We start from the raw sequence: 21,010 nt of genomic DNA on the forward strand, positions 1-21,010 counted from the left end.
ATTTGTAAACTAAAATGAATTGAATCGAATCCTTTCCCAAGTAAAAAAAGCTTCGCTCTTGAACCTTTCTACTATAATTTCATCAGGTTTTGATGGGTGTGAACACAAAATTAATCAGGTATTTTGAGGCCTAAATAAGTTCTTGTAATTTGTGGAAATTTTCATATGAGACGAGTGCGAAGGCAGCCGTCGAGTGTGAGAACATTGAGACATTCCTTTATCATGTTTGTATACAAGAGTTTGCTGCTGCATCTTCCTGTATGTGTACCTCAGGCACGGCAGAGTGCTCTTGGCATCGTTCCGACCCACTCAATCATTCATTCATTCATAGCATAGCATGGCATGGACGGTGTACTTTCGAGTAATTAGTATCACAGACATTTGGCTGAACTTGTAATGCCACAGTCATACTCAACGAATTTAACTGCGCACCAACCAAAGCTGTTATGTTATTTTGTATGGCATATCATAGGGTCAGTTTGGGGTTGGTATCCTTACGTGTGACTGGCGCACTACTAGTACTACTGGTACTGTGACTAGAATATCAACTATCAAATGACACAGCTATTTCTATACTGTCGAATTACCACAATGCTGTTGAAGCCGAGGTACATGTAGTGAGCTACATGTACATCCCTAATGGGGCGTTGCAAGAAACTTGAGTTGCATTTGATTGCAAATCGACTGCAACTTTGCAGCCGATCCCGATCGACTGCAACTAGCAATCTATCGCCAATTTGCATTGCAAGAAAAAGGCTTGCGATTGAACGCAAGTTGCAGACGATTTGCAGAAGTAAACAGGGTCTGCAATTGAACGTAACTTGCGTTTAATTGCAGATTTGCGTTTAATCGGAGGACCTACGCTCAATTTTGGGAATTGCGTTCGATTTGCGTTCGATTTGCGTTCAATCGCAAGTTTCTTGCAACACCCCATTAGAAACATAAAAGCACTATGTTGCATGTTATTATTATTGTCGTTATTATTATTCTTAAACTGCCCTCAGAACTGTTTCCAGTTTTGGTATTGATGTCTCCATAATTTCCTGGATAACTCAAGCTGAGAATTCAATGATTAGTACTTCAATGTGTAACCCCCCCCCCCTCAACCCCCTCAAACAAACCCCATAAACAATCCCCAAATATTATAAAGTCAACATATTCTCTAGTTGTCTTTGATTGATTGGAAAGTTTCAAGGGGTTGTCCTTTGGTATTTCTTTGAAAATCTTGAGATCCTCTCCTAATCTTACTAATTTCAAGCTTTTCAAAATACTGAAATATTCTTCAGCTTAGTAGCTCTGAAGAGGGTTGTTATCCTATTTAAAAAAATATGCCCCCCAAAATGAAGATACCAGTAAAAAAAGTTGGACATCTGTATAGCCCAAAACATATTAAGTTTATGGAGCATTAATAGAGTTATCCAAATGTTGTACATACTGTATTTGCATTTTGCAGGTGGCTTTAATTACCTATAAATAATCCTCAAACACAAGGAATCAACCTTCATTAAAAAAAAATTTAATTGGATATGAAATGTTCCTTTTCCAGACCTGCAAAAATTGATCAGTTGCGCATCTTGTATACAGCACCTGTATTGACTTTGTGTCCTTGTCACCAGTGGTTGAATTGATCCATAAAGTTGCACTCCCAGGTGTACTTTTGGAGGCTGTTCTGACTACGTTCCTAAAACTAGTTTACTGGGAACCGGTTCAGAAAGCCAGTTTGGAAGATCGCTTTGCTAGCGTTCTCACTTGATTACACGAAAGTGGTTTTCAAAATCACTTCACGTATAGCGCTCTTGTTGCTATGGAAACGCTCTCAGTGGGGAGACACGTTTCGCGCGAAATTCGAAACCGCAGCATAGGCATTCTACACCTGTCGTGTGGAGTAGCGCGCTCAAAATGTGCGAAGATCGCTTCCCGAAGAACGGTTGTGTCCTCACTTACGCTAAAACCACTTTTCCGATGCGAAGCGATCTTGAAAACTACATCGCGAGGTGGTCTTCCAAACTGGTTTGGAAGAGCGCTTCCAAGAGCGCTTCGACCGTTCTCACTTAGCGTTAAACTAGTTTCCACTAAACTAGTTTCCACTAAACTAGTTTAAGGAACTGAGTGAGAACAGCCTCTTTGTTCATATTTTTTGACATTTTTCTTACACCCCTCTGTTTTTCCACATTTTTGGACGCAAGCTCGGTTATATCACCAGTTACCAGTTAATGTTACGCTTCAGTACTATATTCCACCTTTTTGTGCACGTTTTTTTGACATGTGTTTAACTCTCGGAAATCCCCAGTTAAATGCTTCTCTAATTCATAGTTTGTTCATGCCTTCAATCTTGTTACATAATCTTTAAAGAAAGCAATTCTTGATAATAACATGCTTTGCCAATTGTTAACATTCTTGACATACCTTTTATTGTTTATATTGATATCAGTGACCTACATTTTCTATACTCCACTTTTTCCACATTTTTGACATGTCATTGTGTTAAAAGCTTGGCATTCTCCAGTTTATGCTTTACTAATTCATATTTTGTTTGTGCCTTCAATCTTGTTACGTAATCTTTTAAGGAATCTCTGATGTTAACGCGCTTCACCAATTTTCACGTTTTTGCCATGTGTTAAAAAAGCTTGTTTATTTCACCAGTTAACCTTTTAAAGGAGAATGAAACTCTTGGAGCAAGTAAGCTTTTGTGAAAGCAGAAAAATCAAAGAATAAGATCATCAAAAGTTTGAGTAAAATAGGGCTAGCAATAGAAGAGTTATGCGCATTTAAATGTCGAGATCACTAATGCTATGGAGATCCTCCCATTGGCAATGCGACCAAGATCTATGATGTCACAGATGAACAACTCTCCCCTCTTGGACACTGAAAATATACCCCAAAACATCTCTTTTTGCTCATTCTAATCATATGACAAACGATTCATCAATGATATAATGTTGTGAAACCTATGTACTTGTCCTCTCATAAAGAGAACACCTCACCTTGTGATAGACTCTATAAAAGTGAGAATATAAGTGAAATAAGTACTAAAGTAATGAGGGAGTTGTACGTGTGTGACATCACAGATCTTGGTCGCATTGCCAATGGGAGGATCTACATGGCATTAGTGATCTCAATATTCAAATGCTCATAACTTTCTTATTATTCATTCAATCTTCCTCAAACTTTCAACAATACGTTTCTTTGATTTTTCTCTTTGATATGGATTCAGCTGGTTTCAAGGGTTTCATTCTCCTTTAAATATTAATCATGTATTCATATTATGATTTCATTCTTCACTAATTTTCACATTGTATGATCAGTCTCTTTTATGAGACTACGCTTGGGCGATTCTGTCTCTGATTCTGGCCGAAGGCTTCGTTTCTATATTTAGCTGACCAATTCAATCGACCCGTTGAGTGGTCAAGAGAGAGGCTACAATGCCTATGATCCCATTGAGTTTTACAATCCCATGTTTCTTTGAATTTTACAATTTTACGATTTTCAATCCAGAATTGGATTCCATTGAATGATGATGAAAGAAATGAAGAAATATTTTGCTGCATTATGCACGCCCTTCACCAATACAATCATGGAGGTAATATGGATGGAGTGACAACAATATGCAGGGCTCCACACTAAACCTTTTTTCCTACTGGTCCGACCTGATCATGTCGGACCGGTACATACCCAGTTTTTCCATACTGGACCGAACTTAAAGTTTACTGGTCCCAAAAAATAAAGAAAAATGTAAAAAAGAGTTTATTTTGCTGTCTTTTATTGTTTATTGTTACACCCCCCAAAAAAGAAAACAAACAAACAAACAGTACACACACACACAACATAATTCAGGAGAGCCATTTTTATAATTCAGAAAAGAGAAGAAAATATATTTTGTATCAGTTTGATATAATCTTACTGGTCATGTCAGACCAGTAAATCTTGCTTATTCTGAGAAGTTACTGGCCCAACAGCAATTTTTACTGGTCTGGGACCGTCAGACCAGTGCCAGTGTCGCGGGCTGAGCTTCCTATTTCTAAAGAAGTACAAAAGAATACAAAGGTGCACTGTAGCCTTTGGTGGCGACCTACGATGCCGCCAGTTTCTGGTTAAAACTGAAAAGTGATTAGTGTTGAAAATACATGTAGATCAGTGGGATATTTCCATCTTATTTGATCACAAAACATGGATATCAAACACATGACAAATATTTATCAAAGGCTTATTGTGTCCTGCAATTCGGCAAATTATTGAATGATGACAGTTTCAAAATGTGATAAAACCTAAGAATTTGACATTTTCAAAATTATTATTTTACAAATGTCCAAAAACGTCCACACTGTAAACATTATGATTTAGTTTGTTGGGATTTGTGATGCAATGCGGCCAGTGGAGTAGATTTCAAATCATATTTCATGAAATATTGCAATATTTATTTTGCTTTCCCTTGTAAAAGTTAGCAATGTGTCTGTGCATCTTATTTGACCCTAGGCAGTGATAAGTAATTATCATAATTACAAAAGCATGTTTCCTTTTGTAATTTGCCTGTAAGTCCGTAGATAGGCAGGAATCTTTTGTCTACAATCTGCAATAAATATGCGATGAAAGTACATGTCTATTAAGCATATTTTATCATTATGACATCAAAGTGGTTCTAAAGGGAATGTGATTGACGGTTTCCCAACTCTTAAAACTCCTTGATATAAAGTTGACACTCCCAGCTGAATTCCAGGAATCACTGTATGTACTTGTACCTGTACATGTACAGTTGTACATGTAGATATGCAGGTATGTCTGCAATATATCTCAAAAACAAGAAGATAAAAAGCTGTTTAAGTTATATTGTTTCAGACCTTAAAACTACATTTAGACTTGCATTAATGTTGAATATTGATTATATGAATTTACAAAATTACATTCTTTTCCCAATTTTTCTTCCTCTTTTTCATCCTTTCTTTGTCTACCTTTACTTCTCTTAATTATCTTTTCTGCTTTAACACTCTCTCTATTTGTCTCACTTTCTCTTTGCTTTGTCTCTCTTTCTCTCCCTCTCTCTCCCTGTCTTCCTCTCTCTCTCTCCATTTCACTCTCCCTCTTGTCTTCCTTTCTCCTTTTCTCTCCTTACAGTGGGCACTTGCCTTTCCACCGAGAAACCCTTGCTGGAGGAGGTGCAGGGTTTTGCCAGGTGATAATCACCACCCCTATGGAAATGCTCAAAATACAACTACAAGATGCAGGCAGGAAAAGTAAGTAACGGAGGGAGGAAGCTCAACTGATACACTGACCATCTTCTGAGCTATTTAACTTTCCAGTGTCCTAAACATAATGCTGAGTGATTAATCATTGAGGCTTATATCTATGATTGATTTCATTGATTATTGTGTATAATCAATCGTGAAAATCTGACTAATGATCGATTGCCGAGACTTATGTTACAGGGCCGTAGTTGCAAAAGTATCAAATGGAGAAAAAAAGTTATATTTTTCAAGATTCAAGAGTTTTGTCAGGTAAGGATCATTATCTCAAATATGCTTCACGGTACAAACTGTAAGGGTACAGAACAGAGTAGAGCTCGAGGACAGAAGATTATTGCGATAATGCTCTTGTATGACGTACATGTGCCCTGAATGAAGTTCAAGTATATGATAAGTTCTGATAAAAACTAGAGCTCTACAATGTAGCTGCATTGCCAGCCAGAAGATGGGAAAGACCAGCCCAAACCAGTATCTGGGATTTTACTGACAGTAACCCCACCCCCTCTGAAAATGGCAGTTCAGTGCTTGAATCTTGATTAAAAAATCGAAGGTTATTTTCTGGGGGGGGAGACATTGGATGGAACAGCTGCTACCCTATCCTTCCTCAGGGCCGCGGCAATTCACAAAGAGTTATGTATGACTTAGAGTTGCACTTAAATGTCTAGTTGCATGCCGTAGAAAAGGCATCACTGTATTCGTCAATTCATTCTAAGAGGACGCGCGCTGCTACGTACATGTATTAATAAGATTGCGTGTTGAATAATCTTGTGCGCATCAGCACTAAGCAAGATTTTAAGTCACACTTAACCCCCCAATGTAGATATAGATATGCAGCATGGTAATAGGCTATCCATATTACTGCTAGGGTTATTACTGACAGAAACCCCACCCCCTCTGAAAATTGCAGTTCAGTGCTTGAATCATAATTAAAAGGGATTTTTTTTCTGGAGGGGGGGGGGGGAGAATACTTTGAATAGAACAGCTGCTACCCTATCCCAAGCATGAGAGGACTGTGTGGCCAAGAGATGGAGTTTCTGATTGGAATGGTGAAAAAAAAGAAATATGAAACCGAGTGATCTGATTGGAACAAGATATGACCAAGGTGATGTCAGTTACAGCTGCTATACTGCTCTACTATTCAAAATGATGCCAGTGACCTTTATTGTACAGGCATCCATCAAACCTTTAAAATAAGATTATATGTTTACTGTTTCAGATCAAATAAAATCATGAAATTTTTACAAATAATTGGCAATTTTTGAAAAAAAAAATGACAGGATTCACAAGAATGACTTATCTTTAGAAGGCATAATACAGACTTAAGAACCAACATGATTGTCATTTGTATGTTCACGAAAGCACGACTCAAACTCATAATATTATGGAAGGTGGCTTCCCCTTTCAAGGACCTTTATTAAAGCTAGAAGGTATCAATCAATTTTTAAAGGTAAATAGTTGCAGCAAACAATATTTCATGAGAAAGTGTTGTAAATCAGGGTTAATTGTCATACATCTAGATCTGGTACATTAATGTAAACTTATCTTTGCAAAATCATGAAATCTTGGCTCAAAATCGATAATTCTGATGAACACTAACTCAGAAGAGCATATGTGGGACAGTGTATTGATATTGCTTTGAAAAATAACAAACATTTGATGGAATTCTGTACTTATTTTGCTCATTTCTCAGCAATTACACATTTTCTTCCAGAGCTATTTGGCACATATTTTTTTTTTATTTAACCCGATGTACACACTGGTGGTAATTTCATTTGATTCTATTTGAACTCATTTTGAGATTGTTACCACAACTGGTTTTTATCTTTAAATGCAAGTTATGGTTACTTATATATTTTGTCTGGTGAGATCTTTTCCAAAGAAGATTATTTTTTTGTATGAACATTTATCCTTCAAGATTACATCAACTAAATACGAAGAGAAATAATGGGGACAGAAAAAAGGATACACTGAAAATGCCAACACTGTTGGAATGTCCATTAGTAATGCATAAAAAAAAAACAAGTCCCAATCTACCAGCAAAATGTCATGCTTATTTTTTAAATTATACGTTCTATTGTTTCAAATCAAATCAAATCACAAAATTTATGAGAATTTGCTGTCAGTTAGAAAACCCCAAAAGAACAAAAAAGTGACAAGAACCACTCTTCATGCATATTTTACTAACAACCGCCATATTTCTCATTTTATCTACCACAATAATTTGGCTTATACACGCGCAATCATTTGCGTATAAGAATTGATTTCATTTTGATTTCAGTTTGATATCATTTTGTGGTAGTTGCCACAAGTGGAATTTATTTTGAATAAAGTACAGTATGGTTAACCCAGTGGCAATGAATGAAATGAATTCCAGATGTTTCCAGTTCTACCTGGATGTCAAATTTACATATACCATGGATTTATGGAACCCAGACATCTGTTGCATGAAAAAATATTAAAGCAAAGGTCGCACCACTTGTTGCTTCCCCCCCCCCCCCGACGCCAGCTGTTACTTTGATAAACGAGAAATGGTAATACAAATTCCTATCAAAATATTTGGATTGATGTTCATTATAATTGCAATAGATTTTCTATCTAAAATTTATATTCCTCTTTAATTTGAAAATGAAGAGTAGATTGTGACCTAATTGGAGTCTGATATAGTCTGCTTATAATGGAATCGAATTTGTTATATAATAAAGTACGTGGTTGAAGTGATATTTGACAGGAGAAAGTTTGTGTTTGACAGGTTGCATGTTATGCCGAAGGTCGTTTGCCGATGGATCACGCGAGCAACACGGACCAGGCACAATATTTAGGCATGATAGATACAAGTGGGGATTCAAGGTTCATTCACATAATACAGGAAATGTTTAATAGGAGATTTGTTTATTTTGATGGTACACTTGAAGGAAGGATGAAATCAAGGTGTCCTGCTCTTGACGGCTGCAAATCATGCAAACTACCCTGCACCTGCGAGGGACTTTTTTTTCCTTTTTGATGATGGCAGTGCGGGAGGGGGGGGGGAGAGGTGAGGTTGTTTGTGGGGGGGGGGGGGTTATTTGTGCAGTGCAGTTGATTCATTTCATTCAACATTCTGTTGTTGATCCTGTTTGCAATCTTTTGCGACTGAAAAGTACTGTTGGGTTGGGGGGGGGATTGACCTCTGCCCATAAATGCTCTTAATACCTTGGTCACATTTCTTCCACGGCGGCCGTACGGCGAGTCGAAAACAGCTGTTTTAACATTTTTTTTGTACCAGCTACATATAGGTGGTTTTGATAAAAATGAATAAAACAACTGTTTTCGACTCGCCCTACAGCCGCCGTAGAACAAATGTGACCAAGGTATAACATCTGTATGGAAATTTGAATTTCAGCGTGTTCTCCTTCCCTGCCATCCAATATTAGTGTATTTATTACATGTACCGGTATTCCTATTTTTATCTCTCCTTGATTTCTTCTCCACATATAGTGTTGTGGGTCCTCCATTCCTATCTGAACTTGCCCCATCCATTTCTTTTCACTCAACTGTGTCCTCTTCCCAAATCCATCGTACCCCTCTTTTTTTTCTGCCTTTTCCTCTTCCAATCTTACAGTTAAGCTTTTCATGTTCATACCCATTTGGTTTCCCCGCCCCCCCCCCCCAACTTGGCCTCTCTCCCTCTTTCTCCCCTCCTCTTCCTCTCACTCCCCTTCTCCATAGATCTCCCCTCTCCTCATTCCTCTTCCTTTCCCTACCTTTCCCTCCCCATTCTTTTCCTCTCCTTCTTCCTCTCCTCTCTTCCCCCTTTTCCTCTTCCTCTCTCTCCCCTTTCTCCCCTCTTCCTCTCTCTCCCCTTTTCTCCCCTCCTCTTCCTCTCCCCTTCTCCATAGATCTCCCTTCATCTCCTGTCTCTTTCTTTCCCTTTCCATTCTTTTCCTCTCCTCCCTATTCTCTCTTCCCCTTTTCCCTCTTCCTCTCTCTCCCTCTCTTCCTCTCTCTCCCTCTCTTCTCCCTCTACCCTTCTTTCCCTCCATCCGATCGTTTCCCTCTATTTCCTGATATTCTTTCCTCCTGAAGCAATCATGAAACCATGTGAACTTGAAGTAAACATCCCATTATTATCATGTTGACATTCACTGCCATATTATTGTAACATCGAGGTCAAGTTCATTCTCACGTGTTCAGAGTCACACGTGAGGAAGTCCATCTAACTTTTACGTGAAGCAATTTAACTACCTTTTAATGTTCTAAACCCTGGATATATTTTCCTGTCATTCTGAGTTCATGAAATATTTTTTTTTTTGATTTGTGGTTTATTAGAAAATTGGTCTGTCTTGACACAGGCGTACAGAAGATCAGTCATGGATTTGATCTTTTATAGTTAACCAGGCATGAAATCTTTATTCTGTCTTGTTATTTTACTTGGAATTCAGAGTCTTAATCTCAAGAAGTAATTCTCATTAATTCAAGTCAAAATCTAATTATCACTGATTGTAACTCCTATCATATAAGTACACTACTAAGATCAATTTCAATATCTACTTAATTTGAACCATTCAGAAGTATTTATAAATATAAGACAGGACCTAGCTTGCTTTTCATGCAAACTAATATTTACCTATTGCTTGGGGATATCACATTTGATTCAATCTTTGAAAAAGTTGGAAAAGAAAAAGGTTTGAACAACATCACATTGTAACTTCTGGAGGTTTCCATGGCGAAGAAGAATAGTGTAGTAGGTTTCACGGTACACCATGTATCTTTCTTGGGCAAGTGTTGGTCATGAAAAGGACCACCCAATCTCGACGTTTCGACAAGTGTGTTCTTGTCGTCCTCGGGACGAAACGCCGAGATTGGGTGGTCCTTTTCAGTACCAACACTTGCCCAAGAAAGATACATGGTGTACCGTGAAACCTACTACAACATCACATTGGCCCCTATATGTTAATAACTGTGTACACAGGTTTATGACTGCCTACCCCCTGCCCCCATATGTCATTGGAATGCACAATGTTAATGCTGTAGGAAGGAAGAGGGAAGTTCACCAACTGGGTTCTATAGCGATTTAGTAACAAACATGGACGTAACATAATAATAAAATGAAAAGTTATGATCTAAAGCTGAACCCTTGGCTTATTCCCCTGCCCCCAAAAGAATTAGGTTAACTCCAGCAATTTGATTTCATATGTCAATAGAATATGAACACAAGGTAAGGTCCATGGTGGGGAAGGAAGTCGGAAGTTTACCCGCTAGGTTTTATAGTAATAACATAACAAACATGGACATAACATGACAAACACGCATGGACATAATGATCACGTAAGCATTTTGTCAGCTGACACTGACAGCCAGAAGGGCGTAACTTTGATTTCAGCTCAGTTTTAAACTTTTACCCCAAACTTCATGAGGATCTTTTAAGAGCGTACTGTATTAGTAGCAGACTCTTCTTTAGTTGAAGTATGATTTTAATTTACTGTGTCAATGCCATTGATAAACATGATTCGAAGTTCTTCTCTGCATTGGATTTTTTAGTCAAATTTAACACGTTCCAAGTTTTAAACTTTTACCCCAAATTTCATGAGGATCTTTTAAGAGCGTACTGTATTAGTAGCAGACTCTTCTATAGTTGAAGTATGATTTTAATTTACTGTGTCAATGCCATTGATAAACATGATTCGAAGTTCTTCTCTGCATTGGATTTTTTAGTCAAATTTAACACGTTCCAATGCTTGTTCTCTTTACAGAAGCGCTTCTCCTCAAACCAAACGGCGTCGGCTCCGTCTCCGTCAACGACCTCACAGCCTCAGGCAAACTCAACCCAGTACTTGCCCGCTCCTACTCGGCGAACACCCGGACCGTCCCGTCCTCGGGCATGGCCATCGCACGGGACCTGATCCAGACGAAGGGTTTCTTTGGTCTTTACAAGGGTCTTGGAGCCACCATGATGAGGGATGTCCCGTTTTCAGCGATCTACTTTCCATTCTTTGCACATCTCAATGCCTTGGTGAGAACAACCTTCGTACTCCTTTCTGCTTCCAAAGTCACATTATTTACCTCAGATCAAGTGGACTCAAATCCCATGTGCTTTTAGGTTATATATCATGACCAAACAACAATATGAAGACATTTAAGTATTGAACTAATACTTTTCTTGAAGAGCAGGGGCCCCATTTCATAAAGGACTTAAGTCATTATACCATCAGTACCATGGTAACCTTGATTCTGATTGGCTGCTGAGCCCTGTTACCGTGGTAGTTGCTATAATGCCAAAGTTTAAAAAGTTGTAAATCCTTTATGAAATGGGCTCCATGTGGTTCTTATGGACAGGTTCCTTGAAAAACAAGTTTCTATTGGGAATCTTAGTAACATTTAACCAAATATGGGGTAATTGTAGATAATTCTCGCTACCCCAAATAGCGATTTCGCCGAGATCCGGGAAAATCCCTGTAACGCGCATTGCATTATGGGATAGCTTTTCGGTAGTACAACTTCCTGTTCGGAAGTCCAATGCACTGTTTTGCCATTCAGATCAACAGTGCCGTCATGCACAACAACACAACGTCGCTTTCGCTCGGAAAGTTCGTGATCACAACCCTCTCTTTCACGATACAGTTTAACGGCCTTTTCTGCTTAAGTCACTAATTCTGCCCGACGCTTTCCATTGCACGGTATTCCTCTGTCAGTTAAGATTTTTTAAAGTTCCGAAACTGATTTTTTATCCATTTTGTGGTCGACGAAAAATTGAACGGAATGAATGCTGTATATATTTAGCGTCTAGTCGAATACGATCGTGATGTTAGGCCGGTCGCTAAATGCAAAATTCTAAGATATTCTTTTTTTGTTTACTTTTTTTATAACCAAATAAAAACATGAACAAAAATTATTTTCACATAAAATATATATATTTTTTTATTTATAATTCAAATGGAATCAAAACTGACCAAATTAAATAAAAAGTATTATAATCTGTACATATTACGCTGATTGGCATCGATTTCAGCGTGGCGGTGGAAAACTCAGTATCGCGAACCTCGCGCGAGCATGACTCTGAACCGGAAGTGGTGATGACGACCCGACGGAGTGAAAATTATCTCGTCTCGCGCATTATGAGATTTTTGTTCCTATTTGGGGTAGCGAGAATTGGTCGCTAAAGAAGGCTAGACTTCAGTATCAAATATGAGTATTTGAAATGCTTTATTTATGCCTTATCTATATTCAGTCTTTTTTTTAATAAGTAGGATGGCTCCATTAGTAACTGGTATACTGTTGCCCTTGGAAGCCCTACAACAAAAATACAAAGTATGGCAACCATATAAAAAAGTATGACAACCTTATGAAAAATGTGAAGTTAAGAGAGATATTTTCACACAAAAGAGAAGAATCCATAAGACAACACAAAGGGCCAGCTCATTCATTAAGGCTATTCATAAAGGTCAAATAATGATTCAGAAACCTATTCCACAATTCGCTCCCAGAGGTAATATTGAATGTTTTATCTTCTTTGTTGTATTCTAGGGCTTCCAATCAGAGACGGGGAGAGCTAGTTTCTTACATTCGTTCGTATCAGGGTGTATAGCTGCCTCAACAGCTGCTGTCTCAGTCAACCCCGTAGATGGTAAGTCAATGCTTTTTTCGATTGTTTGTGTACAGACCGGGGGGGCATTTCATGAAAGTTGTCAGCACTGAATGAATTGTTGGCGCTGACAATGTTGGTGAAATCCTTGGGTTTTTATTGGCTGAGAGGCCTCTCTGACTGTTACTATGGTAACTGTCAGAAAAAAGTCAATGCGTCAGTGCTGACATTTTTCATAAAACCGTTAACTGTCCCCTTTTCTACCAAGGCCATTCAAAAGGAACATAAATACTAGCCTCTGTTGTCACATTTCAAGACAATTCATACAGATTTGCACCCCCCCCCTTCCCTGGAAATAAAACCATTTGCAATTATAGTGTGTATAGATAAATCCACTCCTATGTAGCATTCTATGCAGTGTAATATATGGCTCATATATTTTACAGATATATATCATTGCCAGAGTCATGGACTTCTAGCTTGTTCACACATCAAGGCACACATTCCCCACTCCCTGGGGAGCACTGAGCAAACGCCATTTACTTTTGCCTCTCACTAATTAGGTGTTGATTAGCACAAGCAGGTTATAATCTTGGAAAAGTTTATCTCTCGGGGAGTGTTTCATGAAAGGATTTGGGAGTTTTATCGAACAGTTACCATAGTAACAGTGCTTCTCAGCCAATCAGAATCAAGGAAAGCTGACAGATCTGACAACTTGTCAAAGATGACTGTTGATGAAACGTTGCCCTGCCAACTGTCGAGATCTTATTTGGATCGTCCAGTTTTCATCCTTCAAAATGACCCCAAATCTAAAAATTTCATGTTACACAAAAAAGAGAAATATTGGAAAAGTTATATAAATGTAGAAGCCCTCTTTCATTACACTAGAGTACATTTCAAAAGATTTTGCAACCTTCGATATATTAAATTTTATGTATGAAAATTATGTTTTGTTGGCCTTTAAAGTTGCTAAAATCCAGGAATTTCAGGGGACGCTGCTCCCTGTTCCCTTGCCAGGGCTCTTTGCCTGGACCCAGCCGGGGGCCTAGACAGTCCCCTGGACTCCTGGACATTGATTGTCCAGATTTTGCATTTCTAAGTGTTGGCAGAATATGAATGTCAAATCCCAGCAATAATTTTAAAAGCCCAAACATACATAACCTTGTTGTTCTCTTAATCCTTGACAGTTATCAAAACCAGACTACAACTCCTAGAGCACGCAGAGGGCGAGGAGACCTACACCGGCGTCCGGGACTGCTTCACCAAGATCCTCAAGAACGAAGGACCTCAGGCTTTCTTCAAAGGCGCCACCTGCCGAATCCTCGTCATCGCACCCCTCTTCGGCATCGCCCAGTCAGTCTACTACTTTGGCGTCGGCGAGTACGTCGTCGACCGCTTCAACGGGCTGACGTTCTGAGGAAGCGGCTCGGATGCTGTCATCGCCTCACCTTGCTTCATGATCATCTACGCTTGTGATTGTCGTCATGCTCTGGCACACTGCCATCTTGATCTGATTTCCTCATCATATGGTGATGTATGTTGATCTACAGAAAGCCGACTCCTCCAGCTTTTGAAACCTCAGTCTTTGATGTTAAACAGTATTAATATTATAAGGATACTATGGGAGTTTGGAACTTGATCTGTGGTTTAAATCCTAATTTTGCCATGTACATCAAACTTGTTTTGGTAATCAGAATAGAAGGGGTTTTAGATGATTGTGAAGTTGTAGGTTAAAGGTGAGATGTCTGGTGCAATTATTCTTTGTCATCGAAAATGGATGAGGTGGCAAAGAGACGTGATATTTATAAGTGTGTGATTCAATCATCAGCTCTATCACCGGTAGGCCATTAGCTGCGTGTCGTTTGTGACTTTCAACCTGTTATGTGTGATTCAAATAATCAGCTTTAGAACCAGAAGGGCGCAAGTCACAAATAACATGCAGCCAGTGCCCTCCTGGCTCTGACAAGCTTTGTTGATTTTGATTAGAGTAGACTCCATCCCTTTAATGTGGGTTCTCTTTAGAGTTGCATAGAAACACTTTCACAGTGATTCCTTTAGAAGTGCATTCTAAAGTTGGCTAACTTACACAGATCTACATATATGGGACTGAACATTCTCATTTTGTATGGGAAGTTTTGTCACACCTATAGAGCCAAGTCCAATGAAATGTAGGAAAGCGTACTTGTATTGTCAGTATCAATTTTCTTATCAAGTCAAGAATTGGTATGAATCGGAGGATTTATCCTGACGTGAAGCAACATCAGTGCATTTTCAAAAATTTATCTTTTAACTTGCTTCCATTTCATTCCATGCTCTTGGATTACAGAGAAATGGACTAAAGGAAAATAATTTCCAGCACAACATCAATTATGAGAATAGTTATGGGAGATATCAACTCTAAAAAATGCAGTTTGCAGAACTTCTGTAGATTATTATTACAGAATTAATTGATTCTAGTACAACTCAGTATTGTATTGAACAATTTTTTTATTTAATTGATCTATTTATTTTTATTTTGATGATATGGATGATAAGTGCTTACATGACAACAGTATTTTGTGTTTTTGTTTCACTCTGTTCACGCATGAAAGACAATCCATTTATCAGTTAATAATGGGTTAAAAATTTAATCTTGTATGGAGTTTTAAAAGATTGTGACACATTTTGTTTAATTTAATTTTGGCCCATAATTTCTTTACTTATAAAAGTATTGTTTATTTCATGAATTCATCCATCTACAAACCAAGATGAATATATGTATCCAATAATTGTAATAGAGTTTCATTGCAACATGTAAAGCTTATAACGAAGACTGAATCAATGTGTGACAAGTCTTCGTAAGTGGATCTTTTCCAGATATTTTATTAATATAAATGGGCTTCAGATTAGCCTTAACTTGTAGATAGCAGAAGTATGTCATCACGGCAATTCATTCCTATAGTATACTGATATTGGTTGTTGTAGCCATTTTGAGTAGCCTGATGACATCGGTTAAAGCGACCTTTCATTGACAAATCATGGGGAAATCAAGGCTTATCTCTGAACAGAGAAGGGATTCAAGTCTTTCACTCGGCTACATGCCTGGGGGTGTTATGTAACAGACGCCGGCATGTCTGAGACGTCTATATGAGAGCAATAGTTTATAGTAGACTAACCAACCAACTGCGTGTTTTCACTTTGAAACATGTAACTTCACAGAGGTTATTTATTTTGGTTTAGCAATCAAGAGACCTGCTCTGAGTCTAGGAATTGGGATTGTTGGAAACTGGAACTGCGATGATCCGAAGTAAATAACCATCACGAGTTCGGTCAAATTAGTGCTGTCCGAACTTTTATCGCATTAGTCCGACGGGTGCTCATGACGGACTGATTATATTATGCAAGTCAATTGGCCTTTTGCAAATTACGTATTGATTCAATTTCCCCATGATTTGTCAGTGGCTGGGCCCTTTAATAAATATAATTCTGATTCTGATGCTGCGAGATATTGTTATATCGTATTCATGGCTGAAAATATTCCTGAAATGATGCCATTATACATTGCACCATCTGAAGCCTGAAATATTTTCAAAGATTCCGAGCGAAAAATTTCAGGCTCGGATATTGGCGATAGTTATTTCCTTGCATGGGTGTCAACATCATTTTGTGCTATGTCGGCAAAGTATGGAAGTCAATGTGGTTACCTGCGCTGCACAGTTAATGCCTGATCTGCAGTATTTTAATCGTGATTATTATTTGTATGATTTCTCTAAACTTATTTGGGTCCACTTCTAGGTGAAGTGAAAAAAAAAGACAGGTATGTAACAGCAGATATTTTTACCTCCTGTAAAATAAAAGAAATCATTGATCGCAACTAGTGCATAAACAGCAGAACTTTGTAGGAATTGTGGCAACTGGAGGAGAACGAAAACGGAAAGGTTTCTAGGAGATTGATAGATGTATATTCACATTATATCAGGGAGCTTTCGACAACGGTACGCAGAGAGGACTGTAGATTTGACTAAAAATTTGACCTGCTCATGCCCGGTCCTTCGAAAGCTCCCAATTTTGGCAGGAATGAAGCAGAGTTGCCAACTTGTCCTGATTTTCTGTATTTAGTAATGAAAAATGACAATACTGATGGTTTCATGCAAAACACTGATTCCTAACGTTTCGGTTTTATGTGTTGCCCTATGGTATATCTTTGAAAATACTGATTTCCTTTAATAACAAAATACTGATTTTCAGCTGTTAAAATACCGAATTGATCTGTTCAGGTTGGCAGCTCTGCTTCTGCCAATGATTATCGATTGGTGTAGTAGACAATGAGTAGTAGAAGGACTGTAAGATAAGGTCCTTTTATTTTTATTTTTATCTGTTCCACCTCGACTCGACTGCCATCGCCTTTCCATTCATATAACCCTCACTCCGTCCATGCCATCATCATCATTCCCGGGGAGTGTTTCATGAAACAAAGAGTTATTGTTATAAGCTACTGAAATCCTAGCATCTGATTGGCTAAGATTGCTCTCATAAGATTGCTCTCAAAAACTTTTCATGAAATGTTCCCCTTATATCTGTTAGGTCTGCTCAGATGAGGAAGGGTACTTTTTAAGTTTCATATTTATAAGCCCTTTTGTCTCTGAGCAGATCATATTACACCATGCGATGTGTGTTTGACCATTAAGTGAAACTTTCAAATGAAAATCTTACAATGTTCCGGAGAAATCCATCACATGTATAGATGTTTCATTTGTGATTGATTGATATTCCTGACATGAAATGGCTTTCATTAACAATGTGTTGAGAAGTTGTAACTGTTGCAGTATTATGGGCACAAAAGGTCTCGTGTAAACTGTGCATTCGTAATAATAATATGGTGCTCCGCTGTGTGTACATATTATTGAAAAGCGTACTATGATCAATTCGTGGTATGGTATGTTATGCATGTATTCACAATATATTATGAATATATTTGTGTCGCATAAATTCAGTCTTAAATATTTTGATAGAAATGTGTATGGTTTCTGCCAATGTGCAAAGTCTTTGCATTGCTTTGTGTTAAAGCAGTTCATAATTTGAAATATTATAATAATAATATGTCCATTTATATAGCGCAGTTACTATGTGCATATACTCAATGGCGCTTTGATACTTGGTACCATCTTATTACCCCGGCTGTAGCTAAGCCGCCATATTAATAGGCGTTAAATGTTCAAGGAATAATCCTGCCGGGTACCCATTCACCTCACCTGGGTTGAGTGCAGCACTATGTGGATAAATTTCTTGCCGAAGGAAATTACGCCCTGGCTGGGATTCGAACCCACGACCCTCTGTTTCAAAGTCCGGAGACTAATCCACTGGGCCACAACACTCCACATATTGCTATCCACCAATAAAAAGATAAAAACAACTATCGACAAAGAAATTGATACCCCCAAAACTTTGAAAGTTTTTAAAACCCCCTAAACTTTTACTGTAGTTTAAGCTGTTAATTTGATGTTAAATACACATCAAGATATGATTTTAAAGGAAAAATATATACCCTCACTCGATTCATATTTGAAGATGTGTTGAAATGGTAAAACTTCATGGCATATTTGGCAAAGTTCTGATTTTGACCAAGCAGATATGATTCTGCTTTTATGTATTGGTCCACCAGCTGAGCTCCGTATTTATGATAAATGCTGATAAAAGGGGAGTTTTTCATGAAGTGATTTACATTTGATTTTCACTGACTGTTATAAGCTACTAAAATCCTTCCTTCTGATTGGCTGAAAACAACTTGTTTGTGAAAACTAATGACAAGATACTTCATGAAAAGCTCTAAAATAGTCAACTTATTTTATTTGGTCATTGGTTCTTTTAATGTTTCGCCAACTAAACATTATAGACTACTGTAATTAGAATAGAAAGGGTTAGAAAATGGAATAAATTAGATTAGAAAGGGTAGATAGCAGAATTGTTGTATAAGGGTAGAAAATAGAATAGTTAAATAAAGCAATAATGGGTCGATGGTTGATGTATATATTGTATGTAAATAAGATGTTATTATTTGGAGGAAAAAAAATGAAAACTATTATGTGTCTTGTGAAGTACAATGCATCCCATGTTATAAACAGTATTTCTACATCAATTCCCTTATGCAAGAGAGATGTGAAATATATGTTCTATTTGTAAGGGAAATCCCCTTTTCACCTTGCTTCCATTTCTCTCTCTCCTCTATCTTTCACTTCTATTCTCCCTCTCTTTCACTATATTTCTCTCTCTCTCTCATTTTTATCTTTTCTGTTCTTCCTCTCATTATAACAGTTCACCTATCTCCTTTATTTTACGTATTCTTAACTATATATGCCATTCTGTAGCTGCATAGCAGACTTTCTAAAAGTACAATGGAATAATTTTCCTTTGAAGTCTGCTTCATAGTGTATACAGTACATTAACTATTAAAACTGATCAAAAGAATGCTATTATTCTTTTCATGCATGTATCATTCACCAAAGATCGTATGATGTGTTACCACTCGCATGTGATATCGTTGTGTCTTAAAACGTTGTGATTTTTCGCCGATTGGTGCTAGGGTACGCGAATGTAATATTACCGTGTATCCGACAATACCAGAATTACCTGTAAATATTGTTCTCTCTCTCTTTGTTTTGCTGCATATGCCAAGTTAATTATCCACAGCAATAAATGGCTAATGATTTGCGTATACAATGCATAAGTTTGTGTGTTTGTAGTGTTGGATCTACGTCTTTATGTTCTGTAAAGCAAAAATACTTGTTATATAGCAGATGAGACTACATGTATTCTTTGACATAAGGACATAAGTGTTGGAGGAAAAAGAAATGTAAAGTGCGTTTAAGTTCATATCTGAACAGTGTGGACATGTGTCTTTCTGGTCCTAACTGAGAAACCAAATATTTACACAACACAGATGAGAATGTATCCGTGCCATAAGGGCACATGTGTCATTATGGCTGTATCCAGCACACCATCTTAGTGATAACACATGAAATCGTTTTTATTTTGTAGATTGATATGGAATTCTTAGAGTCCAACTCTCGTTGCTTTTCTTACAGTTTTATTTTCATTGTAAATTGTTATTTTCTTCAGTGTCGCTTTAGCTTGCTTGTTGAAATATATATTTTTGATGTACGAAAACTATATTTTTGACATAGTATTATATACTTCTCATCCAAGCTGTTGGATGGTTATCTTAAAGTTGATTTTGGCAAATAGCTAAATACACATCCATTCATTGTTATTATCATATTTGATATTGCTTTAAATGCATTATGACCCATGCACCTGGAATTTGAAATTCCATTTATCAATTGAAATAAATTCATTTTTACAAGTTCTAGTACATTTGATGTTCACTAGACTGCCCATACTATTCAAAAGTTAACTTTTTTAACATGCCAGAAAGGCAAGAGATATTTATGGCATTTATAATGTAATTGATGTCTATTTTATGTTTCATCTTGAACAAAAATGAGATGCTGCAGCCAGATTAATTTGTATACACGTGTAGATGCTGATAACAAAAGTACTACTACCATTCACATTAAAATGTGATGCAGTTCCCAACTGCAACATCAGTAATTTGTGGAATAAACTATGGGAAGAAAAATTTCCATGAGATGTGCATGTAAATGTCACCCTCATTCTTGAATATATATTTTTTTTTGCATTTTGTTGTCTTTGCAATTTTGCCACGGTTTAGAAATAGAGCATCACCAAAAACAAAATAAATCGATATGAATAATGAAAGATGCATTTTGTGATAATCTAATGATGTACAACAGCTCTTCATAGTTTTATGTACCGCCTTTCCTTTGATTTAGTTTTATCTTTGAAAAGTTCCTTTGCAAAATTTATTTCATGGCTAAAAGTCAAGTTTTCATTCAGAAAAAGTTTTATGCATGCACAAGCATTCTACTAGATAAAATTCCCTCGCAGCTTATGAAAAAGTATTATAATGACTTCTTTGTACTCATATGTATTCTTTACGGTACATGTTAAGTATATTCAGTATATTGGTAAAAAGTGATATTTTGGTGATATTTCTTGTCATGGTTCGTATTTACCCTCCATTTTACAAAAGCCAGTAAAAGTTGCATCTTCTATTTGAATTTATAAATGAGTATTTGGCATTACCTATTTTATCGGTCTCACGGTTCAAAGTAGAAATTTACAATCTACTTTTTTTTTGGAGACAATATATCGGAGA

The 21,010-nt window shown here is 37.3% G+C and overlaps 1 protein-coding gene across 1 annotated transcript; it reads left to right on the top strand.

Moving 5' to 3' along the window:
• The first annotated feature begins 3,653 nt into the window (after nt 1–3,653).
• LOC135157805 (mitochondrial glutamate carrier 2-like) lies at nt 3,654–19,493 on the top strand. The gene is made up of 5 exons (XM_064114744.1): nt 3,654–3,664; nt 5,110–5,228; nt 10,967–11,226; nt 12,738–12,837; nt 13,983–19,493. Exons 1-5 carry the CDS (start codon nt 3,654–3,656, stop codon nt 14,210–14,212), a joined length of 720 nt encoding a protein of 239 aa, XP_063970814.1. The 3' UTR covers nt 14,213–19,493.
• Nucleotides 19,494–21,010: the final 1,517 nt, after the last annotated feature.

The sequence above is a fragment of the Lytechinus pictus genome, unplaced genomic scaffold, assembly GCF_037042905.1.
Source record: "Lytechinus pictus isolate F3 Inbred unplaced genomic scaffold, Lp3.0 scaffold_20, whole genome shotgun sequence".
NCBI classification, from domain to species: domain Eukaryota; kingdom Metazoa; phylum Echinodermata; class Echinoidea; order Temnopleuroida; family Toxopneustidae; genus Lytechinus; species Lytechinus pictus.